Source organism: Colobus angolensis, unplaced genomic scaffold (assembly GCF_000951035.1).
Source record: "Colobus angolensis palliatus isolate OR3802 unplaced genomic scaffold, Cang.pa_1.0 Scaffold131, whole genome shotgun sequence".
NCBI lineage: Eukaryota > Metazoa > Chordata > Mammalia > Primates > Cercopithecidae > Colobus > Colobus angolensis.
Genome location: NW_012114364.1, coordinates 4113821 through 4139357, shown reverse-complemented (window position 1 = coordinate 4139357; position 25537 = coordinate 4113821). Strand labels below are relative to the sequence as shown.

Genomic DNA, 25537 nt, shown 5'->3' with positions numbered 1-25537 from the left:
CAAATAATGCAATATGTAAATAAATAAACATAGAAGTGGAAAAATAAATAATGAAGAAGGAAGGTCAAATAAAGTAGACCCTGAATTACAAATAACCAATAGTAAACAATCTATACATTCATTGCCCACCTTTTCCATGCTCTGAAACTTTTCTGTAGCTGCCATGACAGTCATTGCAAAAAAACAAAACAAAACAAAACAAAACAAAAAAACCTACTTTTTTTTTCCTTTTTTTGAGATGGAGTCTTGCTCTATCACCCAGACTGGAGTGCAGTGGTGCAATCTCAGCTCACTGCAACCTGCAGTTCCTGGTTCAAGCGATTCTTCTGCTTCAGCCTCCTGAATAGCTGGGACTAAAGGCACGTGCCACCGTGCTGGGCTAATTTTATATTTTTAATAGCGATGGGGTTTCACCATGCTAGCCAGGCTGGTTTCAATCTCCTGACCTCAGGTTATCCACCCTCCTCGGCCTCCCAGAGTGCTGGGATTACAGGCGTGAGCCACCACACCCGGCCTTTTCTAATTTTTTATGATGGCTGTATTTAGTGTTCAGAAGTAGAGAAAGGGGCAAGCTGTGAAAATACATAGTGCTTAGGGGATTGAATCTCACCACAGTCTGCCTCGAATGTAACCTCATTGATAAATAATACTTTCTCCAATATTGACTGTTTAAAAACATGGCATAATAAACAGAAACAGTGCTTTTTCACTTTATTATATTTCCTGAAGATATACTTATTAAGGATTTTTTTCAGGGGCTGCTAAGTATTCTTTTAACAAAATGCAAATGCCTGCCAGTGTTGGGGAGGGGAGCGGTCTTAAAAGTTTACATTTTAGTATGAACAGATTCAACTGTATTGTTCAAATAGCTAAAATTAATTGCACTGAGAGATTTGAATTTTTTTCTCTTATACATTTTCAGGTGTAGAATAAAGGGATGGACCACACAGGCCTGAGGAAGGGCAAAAGGAACTGAGGATGGAGTGCAGGAAGGAGGCTAGGAGGATACTACTAAAATTCATTTGGCCTGTAAGGGGAAAGGAGGAAAAACTTTCTTTGATGATGCAGAATGATTCCTTAAGGACTGAGACACAATCTAGTAGTAGCAGTGCTTGTGTTCCTATGATATGGTTTCACTTAGGTGAGTTACCCTGGGAATCTTTTATTGATTCTTTTTACATATTTGATATTTTATACATAATATTTCTTATATAGAAAACTATGTCTTGGATAGCTTACAATCATCTGACACTTAAATCTTTGGAGTACTACCCATTTGTGGATAGGACCACTGTATTAGAACATAAAGATCAACATCTGAATGTTTAAAAAGTCAGCTGTCATATCCAAGAAAACACATTTCCCTGCAATTTAGTGATAACACTGAATAATCTTCATTTTGTAGCATTTGGAAGGACTTTGCTTATCAGATGACACTTTCCTCTATAGCACGTATTAGATATTTTTAGAAATGTTGGCAATATACTTGCAAAGTCCATCTATTAGATAAAGACCAATTTTAATAAGTGACAACTACAAATGAATAATTCTTTTTGAGTCCAAGACCTTTGATGCCATATTTTCAAAATTAATAATTTTTTAAATTTTAACAGAGTTGAGCAAGTACTTGGTAACAATTACTTTGTGCTTATAAGCATTACATATTATTGAATCTTATAAAAATGCAAACTTGCTAAAATAGCCTGATGGTAGTTTTCATTAAGAATTTGATGAATTATCTTAACAGACAAGTTTCATAATGTGCTAACATTTTGAATAATTGACAATGCTTTTAAAAGGATTTGTAATTGTTTTTTCTTTAAAATTATGTACTTTACTATTTCCAATAGGTACCAGTGAAACATATTTAGTACATATGTTTTTACTTTTCCTTCTGGAGGTAATTTTTTACTTTATATTTAATTTTTAAATACAAAGACATTTAAAAATGATATCATATACAACTTAGACTTTTATGTACTTTTATACTGAAACAGTTATCAAAAAGCTTTTATAAAAATGGATATAAATAATATCAAGTAGTTATAAATTTAATTAATTTAACCTGTGATTGAAAATATGGACACTTCCAGAAAAGTTTCATGTAAAAATCTATCATATGAAATGAATTATTAAACATAATGTCAAAGGTTTAATGTGGAAAAATATTTGTCTCAGGAAAATAATCCTGATTGAACATTATAGTCCGAAGTTCATATTTAACTCAAAATATAAGGAAGATTAAGTGATTCTCCGAACACCAGTGAGAAGTGTGTAGAAGACGGAGGTCACTCTTTGAAAGAAGATCTCTGTGACCTGTGTAAATTAGAGCCCCACAAACACTTCCAACAAGCATAGGTCAGAATAGGGTCATGGCTCCAGGCCCTCTGGACCACAGTTCGCCCACAGGAGTGTGCTCACCGCGTTAATCTCTCATCCTTCAGTTCCAGGTCTGCCACTGTGATGAGCTGATCCAGCTTGAATTTAGTGTCAATAATTTCTGCATCCCGAGGAGAGTATGTGCCACCTTCTTTTTGCTTCTGTCGAATTCTAAAATAAGTGGAGTAAAGTCCAAGAAAGGAGTTTCATAGAAAGTATATAAAATTAGGTTTAGTTTTGTTTTTAAGTAAAGATATTTAATCAAATAATTTCTTTGTTAAAATCACCTCTCTGAATATGTTGCAAATTTATAGCTACTCGACTTCTTTTTCTTGTTTTAATTTCATAGAACCTATTCTACTTCCTTTTTTTTTTCTAATAAGTTATTGGGATGAAGTTCCAAATTTAATAAGAATTAGTTGATGAAGCCCTGAGTCATTGGTATATTTAAATATAGAGCCAAGAAGACTTATGCTGTGATCTTGTTTCTCTTCTCTCTAGCTATCTCATTGATATGTCATATAAAGGAACTACGCCAAAGTGAAAATAGTTCAATGCTATCAATACTAGTGCTAACAGATAATGCCCCATTATTTTCACACATGTTAAATATTTTTACATGCATGAAAATACTTAAAAATTTATTTTCAAATTATCTTATTGAATTTTTATAAAAGTATTGTGAGTAGATATTATCTTTATAATCAGAAAATTTACGTTCAAAAATAAAAGTCACATGAATCTGAGCATCGAATCAGATTCTTTTCATCTCAAGCCCTTTACATGCTTATTTCTCCATGACACAGTATGGTATATTACAAAGTAATGTTTAGCTATTCTATCTTTCACATTTCAAATATTTAGTATTTATTAAGAGTTGAGTATCAAGGATGATATAGGAAGTATAAAACATGTGTTCTATCCTCAAAGACATTACAATGTAACTGAGAGGCCAGATTTAAATGCAGAAAAAATGTAAAAAGAGAAAAAAGATTCACATTACAACTCATGAGACAGTGCCTGATTAGTTACATAAGTTATAGTTATTATTATGTAGAGGAGGTAAAGAAGCAGAATTTGACTTGGATGTTCCAGGATGAGAAGGAGGACGAAGCACATTTCAGGTTGACTAAACAAAAGCAGAATGTATAAAAGCCCAAGGAATGTTCAGGTGAGAATAGATCCCTTTAGCTAGTAAGAAGTTGTAGGGAATAAGGAGGACCATTTCCTGCTCACATAAGGAGCTCATCTTGTAGAGAAAGGAGAAGTCAGAGAAGATTCTACAACAGGGAAATTATGTAAATGTGGCCAGTCCATATTCCTTAGGGACAAGGCCCATATTTTACACAGTATAGCATTCAAAGTGCCTAGAATGATAACTCTCTCGCTGTCTTCTGGCTGTATCTTCCCACAGTATGTGGTATAGAGAAAATATCTTTTTCAAGAGCCTTTCAAATTATCTATTAAAATTACGCGTTAAGAGAGTCTAGATGAACCATAATACATAGCATTTAGAATACAGAACTACACTCTTCAGTTGAAATAAAAATAGTCTGTTGAACTATTTAGGCAATTGGTAGAAAGTTTATTTTACAAATATAACATCACTTTAACTTGGCAATCTGCCTTATTAAGCTAGATTTTGAGGTCAAAAGTAAGATTTCCAATGAGGCCTTGTGAATAATAAGGGAATTAGAATGCTGATGCTGAGAATGGAAAGATACACTTGGAAAATTCAACACAGGCATGTTCAGAAAGTAAGCCTGAGAAGAGGGTCTACCATATCAGGAAGTTGGACATTTTACAAGTGTTGTTCTAACTGTAAAAAAGATCTCTTTCTGTAAAAACTTTAATATTTAGATCTGATTGAGACATTTTAAATTAAACCTATCAGAGTTATAAATTACTTTAAAAGATGTAGATGGTGTGAAAGCTTCTGCTTTTGTGTTTTCACCTTGTTGTCTCACATCTCCAAACCTCCTCTTGTTTGCTGTGCTCTTTGATATTGGAGCTGGAACCTACATTTCTCCTTGGCCAGCCGACCGAATGTGAGGCTTTGTCAATAGAGGGCACTAGAGTGACCCTGAGAGGCAGTAGGAAGAGGAAAACACTGCCCTTATGGACCCAGTCTTGCATTATTGTTATTCATTGCGAGAGCCCAGCAGCTCCCTTGGATGAGCTGTTGTTGCCTCTGAAGTGAATGTTCTGCCTATGCCATTGGTGAACGATTCACCTACACCATTCAGCAAGAATGGGATGCTTCTATTACCAATTCCAGCCTGCCTACCATCTAATAAGGATGGGTAGCTTCTACGGAACAGCTCCAGCCCCTTCCCTCTGTCATATTTCTTTGCTCACTGGTAGGTGATAGGTTGCATGTGCTCGCAGTAGCGATTTCATGTAAGTCTTGGGAGACAACTTATTTCAGTTCTGGTTGTTTACTGTCCTCTCTCCCTCAAGTTAAAGAGAGTAGCTGCTTTGCTGTGCTTGCTACTTCTGGACTCTAAGATTTCTCTTTTACTCTCTTTAGTAGTTAGCCATTTCTGCTAGTTAACAATTCTTTATATTAAATGTTTTCTGTTCAAATAGCAGGATTTCTTTCTTTTTATGGCAAGATTTAGTCAATCAACAATGCATACACACTTTAAAGTATCATATTGTACATGATAAATACATTTTTATCTGTCTATTAAAAATATTAAAAATAAAAATGTTTCCCATTCAAGTAATTTTTGTGGCTTCTGTCTCCTGATTGGACTATGACTGATATAATGCCCATAAAGCGTCCTGGAATATAAGTACAAATAAATCTTACCTTGCAAATGCAAAAATAGCTGTTCCAAGGAGAATTATTGAAAGGATACACAAAGTGACAGAAAGAATGATCTCTACAGTTCTTTCTGAAAGTCCTTCCCCTGGAGAAGAGGGATAACATGATCATTAAATATTATTATGGAATCCTATCTTGGATCCCAAACTACCAAAAAGTATTATCTTGGCATAAGAAAATATTCTTTGCTGAAGAATACTAGTAAAACGTAGCAACTTGTTTGTTCCTCTTCTCCTAGATTTTTTAACTCTGGGGCTCTGTCCCGGGTCCTCTTGTTTTTTCTATCTAAACTCACTCCCAGTGTGAGCCCATCTAGTCTCACAGTTTTAATTTCATCTATGTGATGACGACTACTTAGTTTTTATCTACCAGACTTCAGACTTATATATCTAACTGCCTACCAGACATCTTTATTTTGAAGTATACTTAAAATGCTAAAATCGATATGTCCAAAATTGAATGTGTACACTTCCCTCCTTTCCCCTGTATCCTCCCACCTCTCAGTTGATGGACACTCCATTACCGTAGTTGCTAAGGCCAAAACCCTGGAGTCATCTTTGACTATCTTTCATGGCATACATTCAAAACATGTGAGGAAATCCCGTAGGCTCTGTCTTCAACATATTTGTACTTTTCACCAAGGAAACCATGTAACCTTGGAAAGATGGTAATTGCAAAGTAGGAGTAAGGAACAAAACAAGACATGTAATAGTGCTAGAGATCTAGGAAGCTAACAAAAGGCTACTGATATAAAAGGAACAAATGATCCTCCTGAAGGGGCTCCTACTGGCCAAAGAAGGAAGAACTTAAGCCTTATATTGAATAAAAATGGAAATTGATTGGAAATAAAAAATAATACAATTTAATAAAAGAAATAAAAATAACAAAAATACTGATTTTTTAAAAACTTTTATCTTAGATTCGGAGGCCACATGTGAACGTTTGTTATACAGATAAACTCGTATCACAGGGGTTTGTTGCACAGATTATTTCATCACCCAGTTATCAATCCTAGTACTCAATAGTTAAAAAAAAAAAAATACTAATTTGTAAACTCTGGCTATAACTAGACCATCTCCTTGGCCTAAATATTCTTGATTAATTTGTAATTGAAATGTATATTTTTCTTCCTTTCTTATCTGAACTGTATTTTATGACTTTTTAAAAATAGCCCTCGTTAAGGAGATAAAGCTCATTATTAGAAGAGAATTTTGTTGAATAACTGATAGAGGAGCGATAAAATTAGAAATAATCAGTATTTCTAATGAAATAGTTGATTCAGGTAACAAACATAAATGTATTCTAAAATGATTAGGAGGAAAGTTAATGGGGAATTGGACATTTATAGCATGACAAAATATCGCTGTACAGATTATTTGCTGGTTATAAGTGGTCAAAACCAACTTTTCGATGGAGGATCATGCTGTTGCTGCCACCAAGCCTACTGATTAATTTGAGCATCACGTGTAACAATCAGATATTCTACACTTCCTGATGGAAGGTATTTTGATCTAGTCAGCAAGACCTATAAAGTACTTCTGACAGAAATGTTGACTGTGAATACTCAAACCTTTAGTTCTTATTTCTAATTTATGAGAAAGTGGCAGAAAGAAAAAAATTAAAGGACATCAGGAGAAAACAACCAGACAGACCCAGAATATGGGACTTCCTATGTGATAACTTATCTGATTTCTTCAGTGAGTCTATGACATGGGGGAAAAGAAAGGAGAAAAGAAGGCTCTTTTAAAAAAATAGAAGAAACAGAACAATCAAAGATAATGTACAATTTCTTACTTGGATCCTGATTCAAATAAATTAACTATAAAGAAAAAAATCAAAGGGTGATTTGAAAACGTATATACAAGTAGCTTAAATAATACTGATAACTTACTAAGTTTAACCACAGCAATATAATAAAAATGTACTTATTAGAGAAACATACTAAAGTATTTAGGAGTGGAATATGCATTCTGTGACTTACTTTACTTCAGAAATAAGTGAACAAATGCCTAAATAAAACAAATGTGGCAAAATGTTAATTATTATTAAATCTAGTTAGTAGGTATTTGCGGGTTCATAACACTATTTTTTCTACTTTTATGTATGTTCCATTCACTTTGCTCCACCTTTGCTGCTAATAGCCTGATCTAGGCCACCATCCTGTCTTGCATGAACTAAAAACTTAGCAAGTCTCCCTGTATCCACCTTTGTCCTTATACCACCTATTTTCAATATATAAGCAAGGACAATCCTTTTAAAACATTTCTCTGCTTAAAATCCTCCTCATCTCTCACAGAGAAAAGCCCATATCCTTTCAGTGGCCTGTGTGATCTGGTCCCTCATTAACTGTCTGGTCCCCTGTTTTCCCTCTGATTTCCCTTCCAGTCCCCGCCTTGCTTGCTCACTCCTAGGGAGCCAGATTAGCCTCCTTAATGATGAATAACACAAGGCCATTCTTGACACAGGGCTTTTGCAGCAGCTTCTTCCTCTGCCTGCAAAGGTGTATATCCCTTGTACATCTTTCTGGGTAGCCACTTCATTTCCTTTAAAGGTTTGCTGAAATACGTTCTCAATGACCATCTGTTATAGTGAATGCTGTACATGCTGAATACATGTGTTTCCCCCAGATTAATATGTTGAAGCCCAAATCCCCAGTGTGGCTGCATTTGGAGTAAGAAAGTAATTAAAGTTAAATGAGGTCATAGGGTGGGGCCCTGATCTGATAGGATTAGTAACTTATAAGTAGAGACACAGTTTGTTCTCTCTCTCTCTCTCACTTTCTCTCTCTCTCTCTCTCTCTCTCTCTCTCTCTGTGACTCACTCCTTTCTCCTCCTCCTCCCCCTACCATACTCTCTCTATCTCCATTCATGCACTAAGGAAGGGCCATGCATGTGAGGACACTGTAAGAAGGCAACCATCTGTAAGCCAGAAAGAGAGCCCTCACCTGATACCAAATGGGCAGGAACCTTGCTCCTAGATTTCTAGCCTTCAGAATTGTGAGGAAATAAACTTCAATTGTTTAACACACCCCATGTATGACATCTTGTGATGGCAGATTGAGCAGACTAACACAGCACCCTATTTAAAATTGAAGGACACAACTCCCTACATTTTCTGCCTCCCCTTGCACTCCTCCTTCCCTCTGTTCTACTTTTTTTCTCCATAATTTTATCTTCTTTTAACATATAAATCACTTATTTATTTTTCTTACTGTTCTCTGTCCTTCCCTCCAGAATGTGAGCCTCTTTGAGTACAGGGGTTTTTGTTTTAAAACTATTCCACATTCTGAGAGATGTACTGTGCACATAGTAAATGTTCAATAAATATTTGCTAAATTTAGTAATGAACAAATACATTGATTTTGAAAAACATTAAAAATGTTCGTGTTTGAAGATCAGGCATTGAACCAAATAAGAATATAAAAATTATTAATAATTTATTTTAAGTACAACTACTAATTATAATTGTAGTCAATTTTAAGTTACGTGATGATTTATAATTTTACTGCACAAAGTATTACAGTCAAGTGACAAAATAGGTTACCTATCTGTAAAATAGGAGAGTATTGATGCTTCATCTTTTTGACCTGTATTGGTACTTATGAAATGTTACCAATATGAAAGAGTTCCTGTGGCTATCCTGCACGGTGGATTTGAATAAATACTGATTTTAAAACAGTTATCAGCACTTCATGGTCTGCTAGAATCTCCAGCTAAATTTTTAAAATGAGAAAGCAGCATGTATCATATAAAGTATTTTAGATACACTTTTTTATACATTAAAATACGAATGGTTTGATTTATGAATTTTCACATGGTGACTCTAATTGGATATGCTTGGGAAAGGAGGCATGAAGATGAATAAAGAATCCTCTTTATTAGGTAATAATGAATCACTGGGCCTTAGAACTCAGTGGGAAAAAAATGTTCTCATAGACCGCACAAAAATTTTTTTTAGATTAGATTACCATTTCAAAGCACTGGCCAAATGAGGAAATGACATATAATATATTAATAAACAATATGTAATCCTTTGGGCACATGAATTACAAAAGTGTCACTAAGAGAGGACAAAATGTTCCCTGATTATCAAGTACACTTTCTGATTCACTGTTATGCATGGACCCACAGAGCATTAACAGTACAGAATGATGTCACTTCTCCGAATCCTCTAACAGAAAATGGAATTCTTTTACTTAAAAATATAAACATGATTCTTTTTGTAATAGGCGCAAGTCATTTCTGACTAGACTTAAAATCCTGTGACAAATCATATTAAACTGTTCTGTTTACATAATAAATTGTACCACTATAATTTGGCAAATCATAATTCTAAAGCACTAATTTTTCATAAGTATTATCCTCTGACTGAAGTTATCATTATTTAAATTCAGCATATGTATCCAACTTTTTATGTATCCGTTTTTAAGCCTATTCTCTAAGGAGAAGCTTGAATTCAATGAGATGTAAAGCTTATAGTACAATGCCTGGCTCAATACAAAGGTGCACATAAAATGGAAAATCTTTTCTTCCTTCTTTCTCCTTCTCCTTTTCCTTCTCCTCCTCCTCCTCCCCCTCCTTCTTCTTTATTATTATTATTATTAGAAAAAATGAGTTCTTATAACAGGACTAAAGTATAAGGAGCTCACCTTCTCTTTGACCCAGTGCTAGTCACGTAGGATATTCAAACACAAGGCAAATAATTTACTAAAAGTTACTCAATTTCATAATTCAAGAAATAGAGTTAGATAGGAGGAATAAATGACAAGTGTTTGAGGTGATTTCCTAATTAACTTGATTCAATAATTGCACATGGTATACATATATCATGGCATCACTCTGTTCCCCATAAATATATACATGTGTAATCTGTCAATATTCAATAAAATTTTAAACATATAGATTAAAACACCCTATAGGAATGAACATCATTTTCATCCATACAGACAGGAAAAAATTTAAAAGTAGCTAATAAAGGCTTTGCTAGGGTGTGAGAAAAGTCACATTATTCAGTGTTAAAAAAATAAAAATAAAACATATCTTTGCACACAAAAACAACACATGCTTACCTGTGAACGCTAACCTCAAGAGCCAAGACAAAGTGTGAGAAAAGAGATCAGCTAGAAATAATTAAAAATATCAAGAGGAGAAAATGGTAAGCAAAGATAGGCTGTGGGAGCAGAAACATCACCCATGGTAATGAACCAGGGGGCTACTTGGGGACTTAGTGATTTGCAGATAGTATGTGCAATGGTTACAAGTACAGCACTGACTGGGGTCACGCTGCTTGGGTCTGAAAGCAGGTTCCACCACCACCTTTGGGATGGTTAAAAACCTTGGTGAAGTTACTAAAAAACACAATGCTTCAAATTTCTTACCTAGAAATTGGCGATATGTAAATAGGAGGTCTTGTTACAGAGTTGCAGTGAAGATGGATGAGTTTATATGGAAAATCCCTTAACGATTTGGTACATAAACAATGACAGGTATCTTTATTAAACATTTCATATTCATCCATTTTATTCAACTGGCTAAATCTCCTCATTAGCTTCTGAAGTGGGTATTAGTGTTCTCATTTTAGAAATAAGATTTCAGAACTTAAAAATAATTTGTTAAGTAACTAACCCACAATCTCATAAATTCAATATATAAACTAAGCCTGCCTGAAATATGTCTGTCTTGACTGCAGAGTCTGTGAGGTTCACTACCACATTACCACTGTCTCGTTAACAAAATACAACCTTCCTCTGTTCCTCTGGTGACTTTAGGGAAGTAATCCCTTGGATGCAAAAGATACATAGCAACTCCCTATTTCTGAATCTAAGTGAGCACATTGGAACTTTTCATTGTTAGCATAGTAATTAAATGAGAAGTGTTATGACAAAAGAAAACAATCACAGAGTGCCTTTGCCATGGGGTTTAAGGTTTCATCATGTTCAGCTTTAATGAGAGCCCTGTAAGGTACAGAAATGGGTGTCTGGTTTTCAAATCACAGGATTCCTCTATAATTAAACCTTGTAATCAAAACATTGCCTACAAGCACTTTCCATAAACTAATGTGCCTCGGGAAGATTTTCTCAAAAACTTTAAAAGAGTTTTTTGTGAATTTTGATAATAAAAATGCCAATACTCAATGTTGAGTAAAAACTAAATCAAGTAAGTTTCAAGTATTTATTTAAGATTAAAATAATGCATACGTTATCTTCCCTGTTTATCCCTACAGGCCGGAAAGGTTTCCCTAAATGCAAACTGCTCTTCCACAGTCTTGTACTTATCCATCCAGTAAGCTCTACCTGGCCCCCTCTCACTTGTACTTTCGTTAGCCCCTTTCACTAAACTTAAACATTTTTATCAGTCTATGGTGATTCTTTTGCCCCTAATTTTAAACTCCAAATAATAATGTCTCTGAGAGGCATAATTACCACTACAATGGTCTGTGGAAACAGAGCCTTGCAAAACCTCTTAAATCCTAAAGTTTCAACAGACAGGCAACTCGGCTTAGTGCTCACTGCCTGTGGTGTGCAAAATACCAGTGAATGAATGCTTACCCCCTGGTGGGTGGATGACCTTGATGGGACCTAGACTTCTCTCTCTGTAGTCTGGGATTACATGCACACATATGTCTTGAGCAGGCTTGCTAGGAATCTTTGAGTTCCTAACCTGCTGCAAATGATTCATATATCCCAACACATGACATATTTGAGAGAAAAAAGGACTCAATTACCCTTTCTCATCTTCTGATGACACCAGGGGTATTATATGAATGCACTTTATTATTTGCCTGCCTTCATTCTCACAACCATGAAACCATTCTTGCCACTGACCATTGGAGAACTGATAAACTTTGTTTTCTCTCTGAGTTCTTCTAGAGTTTCTTCCCTTGTGAAGTTCTTTTACTAAGAACTCTTTCGAATCTGTGGCGAGCTTGTCCAACTCGCAGCTCATGGGCTGCATTTGGCCCAGGACAACTTTGGATGTGGGCCAACAGAAATGCTAAAACTTTCTTTAAACATTAAGATATGGTTGTACAATTTTTTTTTTTTTGGTTCATCAGCTATTGTTAATGTTGACATGTTTTATATGTAGCCCAAGACAGTTCTTCTTCTTCCAACATGGCCCAAAAGCCAAAAGATTGGACACTCCTGATCTACAGCCTTCTATTAATGTCAAATGGACCAGGACCACTTCTAGGGGATGTTCTTTGTTGCTTGACCTATCAAAGTGACTCTAATCTCCATAGAACCATGGCACTCAATAGTCTGGTAGAAAGCAAATATGACAACAGTAATTGATGGTGTTAAATCCATTAACCAGAGAAATGGCTGGGCTACTTTGCTAGTCATTGAGGAATTCTGCTCCAGTGGTGCATTCTCATTTCACCACAACTAACGATTACAAACCAAGAAAGCTCCTCTGCTTCCACTTGTCACTGTCTTACTCGCTATAAATGACTATCTAAATAGCAGAACTCCATGTGGTCAATCCAGAATAAGCATTGTAGGGCAAAGGCCAATTAACAAAGCTGCTGTATCTCAGGAGAGAGTCCCTGGAAGATCACTCTAAGGAGCAACCTAAAAGACTGTCATTATGCCACTGGTCTACAAATAATATACTGAACTCCAAGTAATTTGATAATAGATACATAGGACCCTTCCTTGTCACTATCCCCCAGCAGCCCAATGCCTTTCTATGTATTGTGTCCAGTCTACGTTTCACCAGTCCCTCTTTCCCTAGTCTTGGTAGGATCCTGTGCTCTTTCCTTTATTACACATCTTTTACTCACTGTAGACTCCTTCTGTTACCACAGCACACCAAGATTCATACCTAGATGATTGGGGTGGCAGTGGTTATAATTCCAAAGAAGGAATCAGAAACCTGACTGTGTATTTCTGCTACATTCCAGGATTAACGGTTGTATTCCACTACCTTGACTGTGAGTGGAAAGAAGAAAGAGAAGACTATTACTGAGGAGCTCCTTGAGATTACCTGTAGTGCTGGATGAGGCCATCATTGGGCAGAGAGAAGCCATTTAGCAGAATCTAAGGAATCATGCTCCTGTGCACTGTGGTTCCTGATGCTTGGGGCTTCCCCCTTTTATGGCTTTTCTTTCTCTTTTCTATTACCCTGAATGTCTAAACTTTGCCTCTCAGATAACTGACTGGACATGTTGCCTTCCCATGAATAATCTGTATGAAACCAGTAAGCTGATGAAAGAGAACATCATACAACACAGCAAGGCTAGCTCCTTTCAGCACTGCTCCTATAAAATATTATCTCCTAAGACACATGAGTTATCTGTCTTGTCTAGGTCTTTTACCTTCCACTGGCAAATGCACCAGGATCACTACTTAGCTGGAGTAATGACTTCTGAATGCTGTAACCTATAGGAAATTACGTTGATGACAAGAAGACATTTATTTTACTGTGGTGGCATCAGAGTGTGATAGACTCACCTATCAAACGAAGAAACACTTGATACAATTTCAAAACCACAAGACTAATCAGCTAGCTTTAAAATGACGAAATTATTTGGTAAAAAAGCATTTTAGCCAAAGAAATTCATTTGTTATTTCTCTACAGACATCTATGTAGCAAACTACATGCCCCTTCTTTATTTCTTCAAGATGAAAAGTTTCCTTGACTATATGTAGAGGCTGCGGTGACTGGCTTTTTGTACAATTAATATTTCCATAACCTGATGAGAACTTCTGGCTAAAAATGTTGGAACAATCTGTCTTTATCCAGTCATAGCTCTCACTGAAGTCTATTAGCAGTTCAAGATACGCTGAGCAACAGCTCTCCAGGTTCTGAGCAACACACAAAGTCCCACATTCTCAAGTGGTGCCCCAGAAATACCCTGTTCACACAGTTCTTTAAGGTATTACAGACAAATAAATTGGAGCTTTAGAGGGCCTGGTGCAAATGATGTAGAATGTTGTGATCCTCTCAGTGAAATGCTAGAGAAATAATTTCTCCTAAATAAAAATACTTCTGAAATATGTTATAATCTACCCCAGAAAGCTATTAAACTTAAAAAATTTACTAACTATAAAATATTAATATCTTTATATATGCTGTTTAATGCAAAACTTCAACAACTCCTCAAGGATGATACTCTTATCAATATTTTCCCAACAAAGGAAACTCAGATTTATAGAAATTAAATTACTTTCTCAAGTGACAGAGCCAAGATTTGAACTCAGGTCTAAATCCCGTATTTGTAATGCAGTGTTATGAAATCCTGTTCTGTAATGTTGGAATCCTGGCCTAGCCACTTAAATACCTTAAATACTGAAAGAATCTGAGCGTTGGTTTCCTCATCTGTAAAACAGAGTCAACATTAGGGCTTAAGTCAGAGTTCCTCATCCTCAGGAGCACTGACATTATGGGCTGCTCTGTGCATTGTGGAAATTTAGCAGCTTTCCTAATCTTTGCCCACTAGATGCCAGTAGCATGCACCACCATCACTACCATTCTGTTATGGCAACCAAGAATAGTTCCAGACATTGCCAAATATCCCCTGGGTTATAAAACCACTCTGAGAAGCACTGACCTAACTTAAAGGATAGTTGAGATGAGGTCACCAGTTAATATGTGCAAAGAGCTAGAAGGGTGTCAGGCACAGAATATTTAACGTTAGATAGGACTATGGCAATGGTGATAATGAGATGACGATTATATATATATATATATCTGACTAAACCATATTCCTGTGTTATGTAAGCTTGATTTAGATGGGTATAAGTGAAAGAAACTCATGAAAGAGTTGTTTAAAATAAATATTTTAAAAAGGACTTGTAAGAGTATAGTTTTTAGGGTTATTTAAGGAAATTTTCCACAAGCATATATAGGTAAAAATGCTTAATATTTAAGATTGTATATTAAAAGAACCAAATAAATATTTATTTGGTATAATGTTAGTTATCTCAGCATAGAACCAATACCCTAACAAAACCAATGTCCAGATAAGAATGTATGGAGCATCCACCTTTTAAAGGAAGATTACGAATACTTTTAGATTTTCTTCATCCAGTCTGTCATTAATGAGCATTTAGGTTGATTCCATGTCTTTGCTATTGTGAACAGTGCTGCAGTGAACATTCATGTGCAGGCATCTTGGTACATATACACGGTGGAGTATTATGCAGCCATAAAAAGAACAAGATCATGTCTTTTGTGGGAACATGGATTGAGCTAGAGGCTATAATCCTTACAAACTAATGCAGGAACACAAAACCAGATACCATACATTATCACTTATAAGTGGGAGCTAAATGATAAGAACTTAAGAACGCAAAGAAGGAAATAACGGATGCTGGGGTCTACTTGAGGCTGGAGGGTGAGAGGAGGGAGAAAAGCAGAAAAGATAACTATTGGATGCTGGGCTTAATACCTGGGTGATGTAATAATATGTACAGAAAACCCCCATGACACAGGTTTATGTTACAGACCTTCACAGGTACTCCTAAACCTAAAATAAAAAATTTTAAAAACCCACAAATATTATTAGAGAGGCTAATTAACATTTAAATGAGTTTGTATTTAAGAACATCTAGACATGGACTAATCATTTACTAATAAATGTTCCAACTTTGATAAATATGTTGAGATTATAAATTAAACTTCAAAATATATCTTACCTAAAGTCTTAACAGGGTCAGAATAATCAGAGTCAGTAAATTGTCCCATAACATTTGTAGCTCTAAATTTAAATCTATAAAATAAAAAAAGAAAAATCAACACTTTGCATATCATGTGATTTTTCCTAGGAATAACTCAAGAAATAATTATAAAAACTATATATTTTATTCAAAAGAAAATGAATTTACAAGATGAAAATTTGGAATGGAATCATCATCAGGAAAAATACATGCTATATTTATATGAGACAAATAATTATCTCGTACTTTGACCCAGTGAATTTGTTGAGGCAGGGGCTAAAAATTAGGTAAACTCGTGAACAGTTAGCAGTTTAAACAACTGAAGCAGATCACCTCCTTGATGGATTTGTTTAGATGGAATGATCTGATATCTGTGAAGGGTGTTCCACTAACATAATTTATAAATAAAAGGCATAATAACTGCTATACCTCAATCACTTTAGCAAATGCTAATGAATCAGATTAGAATGATGATATAGAACTTGTCTTGTTCACATGTAAACACATCAAGAACAATGTTTATTATTTCTGTGTGTGCACAGTTGCTTCTGTATGCTTTTATGCTTCTCTAGCATTTGAAATAAAGGATACAGGAGAAGATCAAGCTTAAAAATTACAAAAAGATGCTAAGATCCTCAGAGACAATTGAAATTTACTTAATTTAAAAATAAAGGCATAAGGGCATTTAAAAACATAAAACCAATACATCGTAATACATGATTTAACTTCTACCATTATAAAATTCTTATGATTTTATTTGTTATATGAAGAATCTGTTTCAGGAACAAATATGCAAAATAAATAAACTATAAATATGAATAAACATGATGCTTGGTGGTATATCATTTTTATAATTATCATATATGTAATAGATATTCAGGCAATAACCTAGAATTTGAACCAAAGTAATTGTATTTAATACAGATGATAAAGCATTATTTTTATTTGCCTAATTCCTCTAATTTTTCCAATGTTAACTTGGCTTAGGACATTTGTAAAGAATTTGATAATGTTTTAACAGGCACAAATGAAAGCACTTGCATTTTAAAAACTACTAGTAAAAATTATATTTTGAAAATCACACAAGGTTAAGATGATTCTTTTAAAAATTGTAGTCTTATGATACAAAAATAATATAATCAATTCAAAAGAAAAATAATCAATTTGGCAAATAATTTAATACAGCCAAAATATCAAATTGATTTTAAAATGTTAGGTTTTTAGGGGCTACAAATAGCTAAATATTAAAGGCAGTATTAAATATTTCTATCACCAATTCAGATGTTTGATGAGATAAAAAGTAGAGAATTATTGTTATGAGTGACATAAAGGGAAACCACTGTTAAATCAAAGGATAGGATAGTGTTTCAAAAATCCTGTACATCAGCATGCATGGCAAAATAATAAGTGAAAAACACATTAGTCACATTGTCCTCTACAGAAAGAATCAAATTCTCCTATATACCTATGTTCTCCAGTAGTACATTTTTCACAATGTCCTTATGTAACTTACCAAATCATAATTACTCTTAGGGTTGCCCGCTTCCCCTATAATACTGTATGTTTATGGAATGTAAGAATAATTTTTGGTTTATCTTTCTATTCCTAGTGCTGGAAAAAATCAGGTCACTATACATGGTGGGCATCCAGTGCTTATTGGAAAGATGAAAGGACAGGCGGATGGATGAAAGTTACTAACTAGCTTGCTAACAGAATGCATGGTAGATATAACCTATACTTACGAGTATTGCTTTTTTGGTTTCAGTGGTCCATTGCAAATTTTGTCTTCATTGCCAGGAATCATGCAGGCATTATCAGCACCTATGATGTAGATTTCTTCATTGCCACTAAACTTTGTCTTTCCTTCTGTACATGGAGGGTTAGGGAAGCCTTCATTTGTGAAATATGGCCTTGCTTTATTAAAATATGCATCATACCACTTTGTTACATTTCCATCATGCTGAGCTATTTTCAGAAATAAAGAGAATAATAATTACAAGTAACATGTGAATACATTTTTACATTTATAAATAGTGTTTTTATAATTTCATAAGGGGAATCTGGATGCAACATCAGTCACCAGAGATGATTCAAGTGATCTACCTTGATAGGCAGGTAACCCTGTTCTTCTCTGTTACATGTGAATCTACAGGAATTATTACAAAGGATGATTTATCAGGTAGAAAAAGAACATCCCTCAATCAAGAGTAACTAACTTGTTCACACCTCCAAAGAAACTATCAAGATTCCATCTTACCAAAATCAAAACATGTTTATCTACTAGTATATGGAATTAATAAATCACATATTTTAACTGTGCCTTTCCTTGCTAGGTAAATAAGAATAAACAAATAATTGGTATAAATAAATGACATTTATAAAAGTTTTATAAATAAAATAAATGAATGATTTATTTATTTACTTACAAAGAAATGATTGGTATCACTAACAACAATATTGACAATCTATTAATCTCAAGAGGTGTGTGATAACTGGCAGTCAATCTTAATTCGAACTACATTCTTTTTAGCACTCGGCAATTTACACTCCACGATTTAAAAAGACGAACTGACATTTGATGATACCTCCTGTTTCTGTCACAAGCACTTGTACATTTTTTATTGGTCCATGATCATCACTGTAATAACATATTGGCATTCTGATTGTAATTGTTGTTGAAGTCACAAGCAGTTTTCCTGTGGCATCATAAATAGGGGTTGGTTTGGTTTTTGGTCGTGCTGGAGCTATAAACAAAGAAGAAATATCGCTACAATTGATGTTTTTGCTTCATCAGTAAAAGAAAAAACCTTTCTATTTCACGCAGATAATTTACCAATAAAGTGATGACAAATATAAATAACAAATTATAGAGAGTTGTGCTTGGAGAGAGCAGACATTTAGCAATTATTATCTCCTGAAAGCATAATTACGTGTTTGAGACTTTCCTGAGATAATAGAGCCCAGGTGTGATTTTCAGGCACCTGACTCCTCTTTGCAAATTAAAAATTCAATTTATATATGCTCTCACTCATATATATTTTTTATAAATGCATAAACATATTTACTTTTTACTATAATTTTAGTGTAGTTTCTTTTGCTTCTTTTAGCTGGTTCACTAATTTCTGTTCTAGTCATACCAGCACTCCTCCCACAGTTAATCCATGCTAAACATCTAGCTGATAGTTTCCCATATTTTCTTCCATGTTCACATAATCATATAAAAATAGATAAATAGTCCTGCACAACACACTCTTCTCACTGTTTGCTTTTTCTAATGGGGCTCTAGTATGTATTATAATTACCCCTCATAGTGCTATTTTGCTTAAATATAACTTGGTTAAGTGTTTCCAAGTGACTAGGTAGAGCGCTAACTCATTCTTCTTAACCACTATTATTACGTATCATGGTGTTGCTGCATCATATTTATTCAACCGTTCATCTGGTGATAGGAATTCACTTTTCCTCCAGTTTTTAAACATGTGCTACAACAATTAGCCTTGTTTTACAATGAGCTTTATTTACTTATCCTTTTGTTTCTATGAAATAGATTTCTAAGAGAAGAATTTCTACAGCAAAAGATATATGTACTTTTAATCTTAACAGATTACCAGAATAACTTCTAGAAGAGCCATGATAATTCATAATTTATCATCAATGCATACAAATATCTCCAAACTATATGTATAGAAGCTCTGCTTGTTTCATTTGGTCTTACAGTTCTCTCTCTCTCTCTCTCTCTCTGTGTGTGTGTGTGTGTGTGTGTGTGTGTGTGTGTGTAGTGCTTGAGCATCAGTAAGTTACTTAACCAAATTTCAATTTCCATATTTTTTAAGAATCTTTTTTATTAAACTTCTCAATAATCCCACAGGATTAGCAATATTGTTTTCATTTTGTAGATAGGGAAAAGAGTTTATGTCACATAGTTATCAAAGACAAATATCAACATTTGAATCAATTTTTTTGACTGGGTTCTACAGTTCACTCTTTTTTGAGCATCAGATTCAAATGTGAATTTCTTACTCAATGTATCAGTTTGGGTACTAAGAGAAATAAAGGCTAAAATGAGACTGGATGTGTAAGAGGTTTCTTGGAGGAATTATCTATGAAGAATTAAGGGACAGAGGGAAGGAGTAAGTGCCACAGATCACAGGTATGACACCTGTAAAAGGGAAGATGAAAGGCAGGATTCAGTAGGAAGAAGCTCAGGTTTCAGGTAGCTCTGAGACTCTCAGCCAGGTCACTGGGGAGTACCCAGGCAAAGATTTCCAGTTAGAGGAATCCAGCATTGGACATTACTATATGACTTCATATTATCTGTCAAATGCAAATTTCCCGAGACTACTACCAATGGAATATTCCACATCGTTAATAAAATAATGTGTATTAGTAAACTATGTTCATATATCTTCTCCAGACTAGAAGTCATAAGTCTCCCTGCCTTAGGTAAGGAGTAAAAGTCAAGATTAACCAACCTGGCACAGGGATGGGAAAAGCATCTGAAATGGGAAGTTTTACTAAAGCATAAAAGTGATGCATGTGTTGCTATCTGCACACCTACATGCCTGCCACTGAACAACAAAGAGAAATTAAGAAGGTACGACTCATGCTATTCTTTGTGAAGTCATTTTGTGAAATAATTGATGTTTTCAAAGACCTTATGCATTTGTACATCTTCCAAAGTACATAATTTATCAATTTAAATCAAACACTTATAAAGAGTATCACAATTATATAAATAATCCATTGATAAAAAGATAAAATTTATCAGTTTCATCTAACACGGAATATTTTTTATTCTTAATAGTACAAGTTTCTGGGCAGGGGTCTTAAGGGTTTCTTCAGATTCTCTTTTAATCTTCACAACGAACTTTGAGATAGGAACTAGTATTATCTCCATTTTGCAGGCCTATAGAGGTTAAGAAACTTTCTCAAATTCAAACAGATATCAAGTGGCTAATCCATGATTCAATCCAGCAGTTTGACTCCAAACCCAGCCTAACGCTGTCACTTTTAATCATGGTGCTTTGCTGTATTTGCCAAAGACTGAAAAAAGTTACTTTTTGCTTTAGAAAGAGACATATCAGGTAGAATTCTACTAAAAGTTCATCCACTTCAGTTTTTAAAACCTCCCTGAAGGTTTTATTACACATTTTTAGAGAGATGGCATAATTTTACCTGCTGGTTTTCACTCTCAGGAGAAAAGGGCACCGTGGTCATTTGAATGGCTCTAAATTCCGCTTAATCATCTTTTTTGGGTGTCATGTTTTTTTTTTTTTTGAAAGGGGGACCCAATTTTTAGTTATATTTTCTATAAAAGATACTTGCCAGAATCATGAACTGATAGATTTACTTTACAGTTAGAATCATAAACCAACTACATGGTAGTTCAAAAAACACTATTTGATTAACTGAAAGAATCTCACTTCCAAAATAAAAATCAGTGAAACAATATAATAATCTAATTAGACCTAGTCAAAATCTAATGTTAGGCAATTTAAACATACTTTCTTTTCAATAACATTTAAAGAAACATAAAATAACAGACTATAACATTTGTCTTTAAAAATTTAAACTTAGAAATATAAAATATATTAAAGAAATATAAAATAAAGACATTCTCTTTATTTAACATGGCAATTCACATCATTATTTAAACATTTTTAACTATAGCTTTAATAACCACATATTACTACTTAATATATTCTTAATATATGCATATTTATCACTTAAAGACTTGTCTACTTCCTTATTTCAAGTATGGAATTTAAATTATAATCACTGATTAATAGCATTTCATAGGAAGGTAGCTCATGTATGTACCTTTGATATCCATGGTTATTCTCATCGGAACCTTTGGACCTGCACCAGCACTATTGACTGCATAAATCTAAAACAAAGAAATATTTGTTACTATTTTCAAGTTATTGCTTATGTATGTATTTATATATATATAACTGATTACCATTACATGTAATTTTTAATGATTCTTTAAAAAACAACTACACACAGTCTATTAATTATATTTTCTTGCACTTGAATATGTGTAGGAAGAACATTAACAATGGAGTATGTCTTAAAATTGATGTTCTAGTACTAAACGCTGAGAACAAAGGCTGAGTGATCTAAACAGCCCTATCACTGAGACCTGGACAGACAGTGGTTTTAATGTGAACATAGGAAGAACAGAACACTACAGCCACTAGATCTACGTTCTCCTGTCATCTATTCTAACATCTGTTCCTTCTCTCTGTAGCTAGGTAACTCTGGCCTCCTTTAAATCCATATTCAAGATCCTCTTTTTTTCCCTCTCTGAGATGAAATCCTATTCCTTCAGCGTCCCAGTTTTCCTGTATTAAATCATTCCCCTGAAAGATGGCCTTTATGCCCTTCTTCACCCCTGCCCCAAAGTATCTGACGCTATAACCTGCATAATGCAGCATATGCACATAAAACATTTCTGTTTGTATACACAGACGGTGATTTACACAAACGAAATCCTTTCAATTAACTTTGTGCTAAGGAAGCTGTAGACATAGAATCTTATTTTCTTCACTTTACCTCGCTATATTAAACAAAGACTATGTTCTTGGCTCATTTCATCGTACTTGATAAACCCAATTCAGTATATAAAATGTTTATGGGAATTACTTAATTTGTTTTATACATTAATGGCCCACCCTTCCACACTCTAGATACTTTTAAAATGTTTTTATTGAATTAATATTATAATATACATGATATGGTAGATATGATAAATAAACCAAGACCATAAAATGTGGTTTAAAAATGCCTAGAGAAAATATTTGAGTTTGTAAATTCAAAAAAAATAAATAATAAAAAAAGCATATGTTATAGTATGGTCCGTTATTTTTATTTCTTTATGGTAGAATCTAACATTTAAGTGAAATAATAAGTGAAAAGTTTGGGCAGTGCCTCTGAAATTGCAGTGTGCAAAGAAGTCATGTGCAAACCTTGTTAAATGCAAATATGCAGATTTGGTTTCAGTAGGTCAGTACAGGTGATAAAGTTTACATCCTAACAAACTTCAAGGTGTTAAGGATACTGCAGGTTGCACTCTGCAAACAGGATTTTTAGGGATTTTTAAAAATTATTAATTAGTTGCACATTTTTGGTTCCTATTTTCTCTCTTACGATAGCCAAAATATACGTACCTTTCACTACCTACCATGACTAGAAATATTTAATCCTCACAAATATCCTATAAAATAAGCTATTATTCCAATTACCAAGTTTTCACATAAGAAATCTGGAGCTCAGATTTGATAAAGCTACCTAGGCACAGAAGCCAGTATTTGAACCCAGGTTACTTAATTCTCTTAGTCACCATCTTCCCTCTACTCAATCTTTCACAATGGTAAACCATTTAATGTGACATGCAAAAAGAATCCCAACAAGATTTTATAAAGATATAAATTCAAAGTGAGTGAGAGAAGTAGTAAATATATTCATTTTATACATATATACATATACAAATTATTATCAATGACCTGTTAATTACATTGATAATAATAAAGAGTTGGTAGGCAGATTACTAAGCTACTTGAAGATTTAGAGTAAATTCTGTTTCTTAGAAGATGATTTTTCTGAACCATATAATTTTATTTGAAAATTTCAAGATGATCTAAAAGTAGGCAAAGAATAAAACAAATTGTATGTGTATATGTCTCTGTGTATGTATATGAACTCATGCATACATTTATGTCCAAATATAGGTAATTTAGAATTAAGATATAAAATGCTATTAGCTTTTAGTAATACTTGGTTAAAATGCATGATAATTTCAAACATGTAAACAATTATTTCTTTCTTTCACCCTTAAAATTTGCTTTTCCATTTTGAATTTATAATCACACATAGTTTTTTTTTTTTTTTAGGCAGAGTTATCTCTTTATATATCACTGCTGTTTTACTTTTAATGTGTATTTTCTTTCTCTTCTATTTCTGAGTTTCTACTATTATTGTGCAAACTTCTCAGTTATTTACATATTTTAATTTCATAGTACTTGTATTATAACAGAAAATAAGTAATTTCAGTTCTCAAAATTTATTTTTGTTGAGATGTCGAACAATCTCACAAAAAGATATGGGAAATGTAATGTGTACACAAATTGCAATATTTTTAAATGCCAAGTTCATAAACTGACATTGTCATTTGGGTAATTAACTGAAGCTACGGATTCTTACACTGATATTGTATGTATGTCCACCTTTTAGTCCTTCTAACAATGCAATGACGAATGTGTTGGTTTTCTGTATAATACTGAGGTTGTGAATCTGGACAGCAGTAGGATCATCTTCTTGGTAAACCAGAGCTTGATATACTTGGATATTTCCATTAGGTTGAGAAGGAGGAAGGAATGTTAATTGAAATTTTGTAACTTCATCTGGTATCTTCTGAAATGTCATGTTGTTAGGTGGGTCCTTTGGGGCTAAAATAAAATATTTAACAATTAATTTTTTAAAAAAATTCTATTCCTTTTTATCTCCACATAAATTTATTTGCTTTGAACTTCTGTTTTTAAAGGGTATTACACAAATTAAACCATATAAACTACAAAAACTGGCAAAGTGACTGATGCATCATAGAATTATTGACATCTGTAATTCACAGCAGCCGTAATGGTGATCCAGTTTGTTTTATATGCACTTATTTTATGCACAATATGTTTCTATGACGTTTTAATCTTTTGTTTGTTTGTTTTTGAGACAGGGTCTCCCTCTGTCACCCTGACTGGAGTGCAATGGCATGACAGTTTAGAGTCAAAAGAAGTAGCAAAAACAGGACATACAGTCCCATTTAACTTTCTCCCAGTTTTCCCCATTGATAACATCTTATGTAACTGGAGTTTAATATTAAACCAGGAAACTGATATTGACAGTATTGACAATACTGTGCATACTACAGACTTTATCCCAATTTCACCACTTTCCATGCTTTTTTGTCTTTTGTATAGATTCCTGTAACCACCACCATAAACAAGATACAAAACTATTACATCACCCTAAAGAAACTCCCTCCTAGTATCCTCTTTTATTTGCAGCATATGCTTCCTCACAACACTAATAATTCTTCCTCTGTATAGTTTTGAAATTTTGAAAATGACAATAGCATAACGACCTTGAGGTCTATCAAGGTGGATACTATATGTATTAATAGTACATTCTTCTTTTTATTGCTGAGTAATGTTCCATTTTGTGGACGTAGCAGACTTTGTTTAACCATGGAAAAACATTTGGGTTGTTTCCAGTTTTCATTATTACTAATAAAACTGCAATCAACCTTGATGACAGATGTTTGTGTGAGCATAATTTTTCAATTCTCTGTGATCAGTGCCCAAGAGTGTGATTGCTGGTCACACAGTAATTTCATGTTTAGTTTTATAAGTGGCTGCAAAATTATTTTCTATTGTGGCTATTCCATTTTGCATTCCTACTAGCAATGTATGAGAGGTCCGGTCTTTCTGTATCCTCGCCACACTGGGTATCACGGCCATATTTTAAATTATCTTACCTGTTCCAGTACCTAGACAATAATCTCTTATTGGGGTTTTAACTTGCATTTTCCTAACGGCTAATGGTATTGAAAACTTATGTTGTCATGTGCTTTTCTCTTTTCTTTTCTTTTCTTTTTTTTTTTTTTTTTTTT

General features: G+C 34.0%; 1 protein-coding gene across 2 annotated transcripts in view; it reads right to left on the bottom strand.

The window, feature by feature from the left end:
- The window catches only part of PTPRQ (protein tyrosine phosphatase, receptor type, Q), a 238997-nt gene that overhangs the window by 40347 nt on the left and 173113 nt on the right, over positions 1 to 25537 (bottom strand). For both annotated transcript variants that reach the window (XM_011934111.1, XM_011934113.1), the window contains 7 exons: positions 24076 to 24320; positions 21691 to 21757; positions 18456 to 18614; positions 17613 to 17835; positions 15850 to 15923; positions 5195 to 5294; positions 2422 to 2550 (listed from right to left, as the gene is read on the bottom strand). In XM_011934111.1, coding sequence (XP_011789501.1) covers positions 2422 to 2550; positions 5195 to 5294; positions 15850 to 15923; positions 17613 to 17835; positions 18456 to 18614; positions 21691 to 21757; positions 24076 to 24320 — 997 coding nt within the window. The remainder of the gene's footprint in view (positions 1 to 2421; positions 2551 to 5194; positions 5295 to 15849; positions 15924 to 17612; positions 17836 to 18455; positions 18615 to 21690; positions 21758 to 24075; positions 24321 to 25537) is intronic.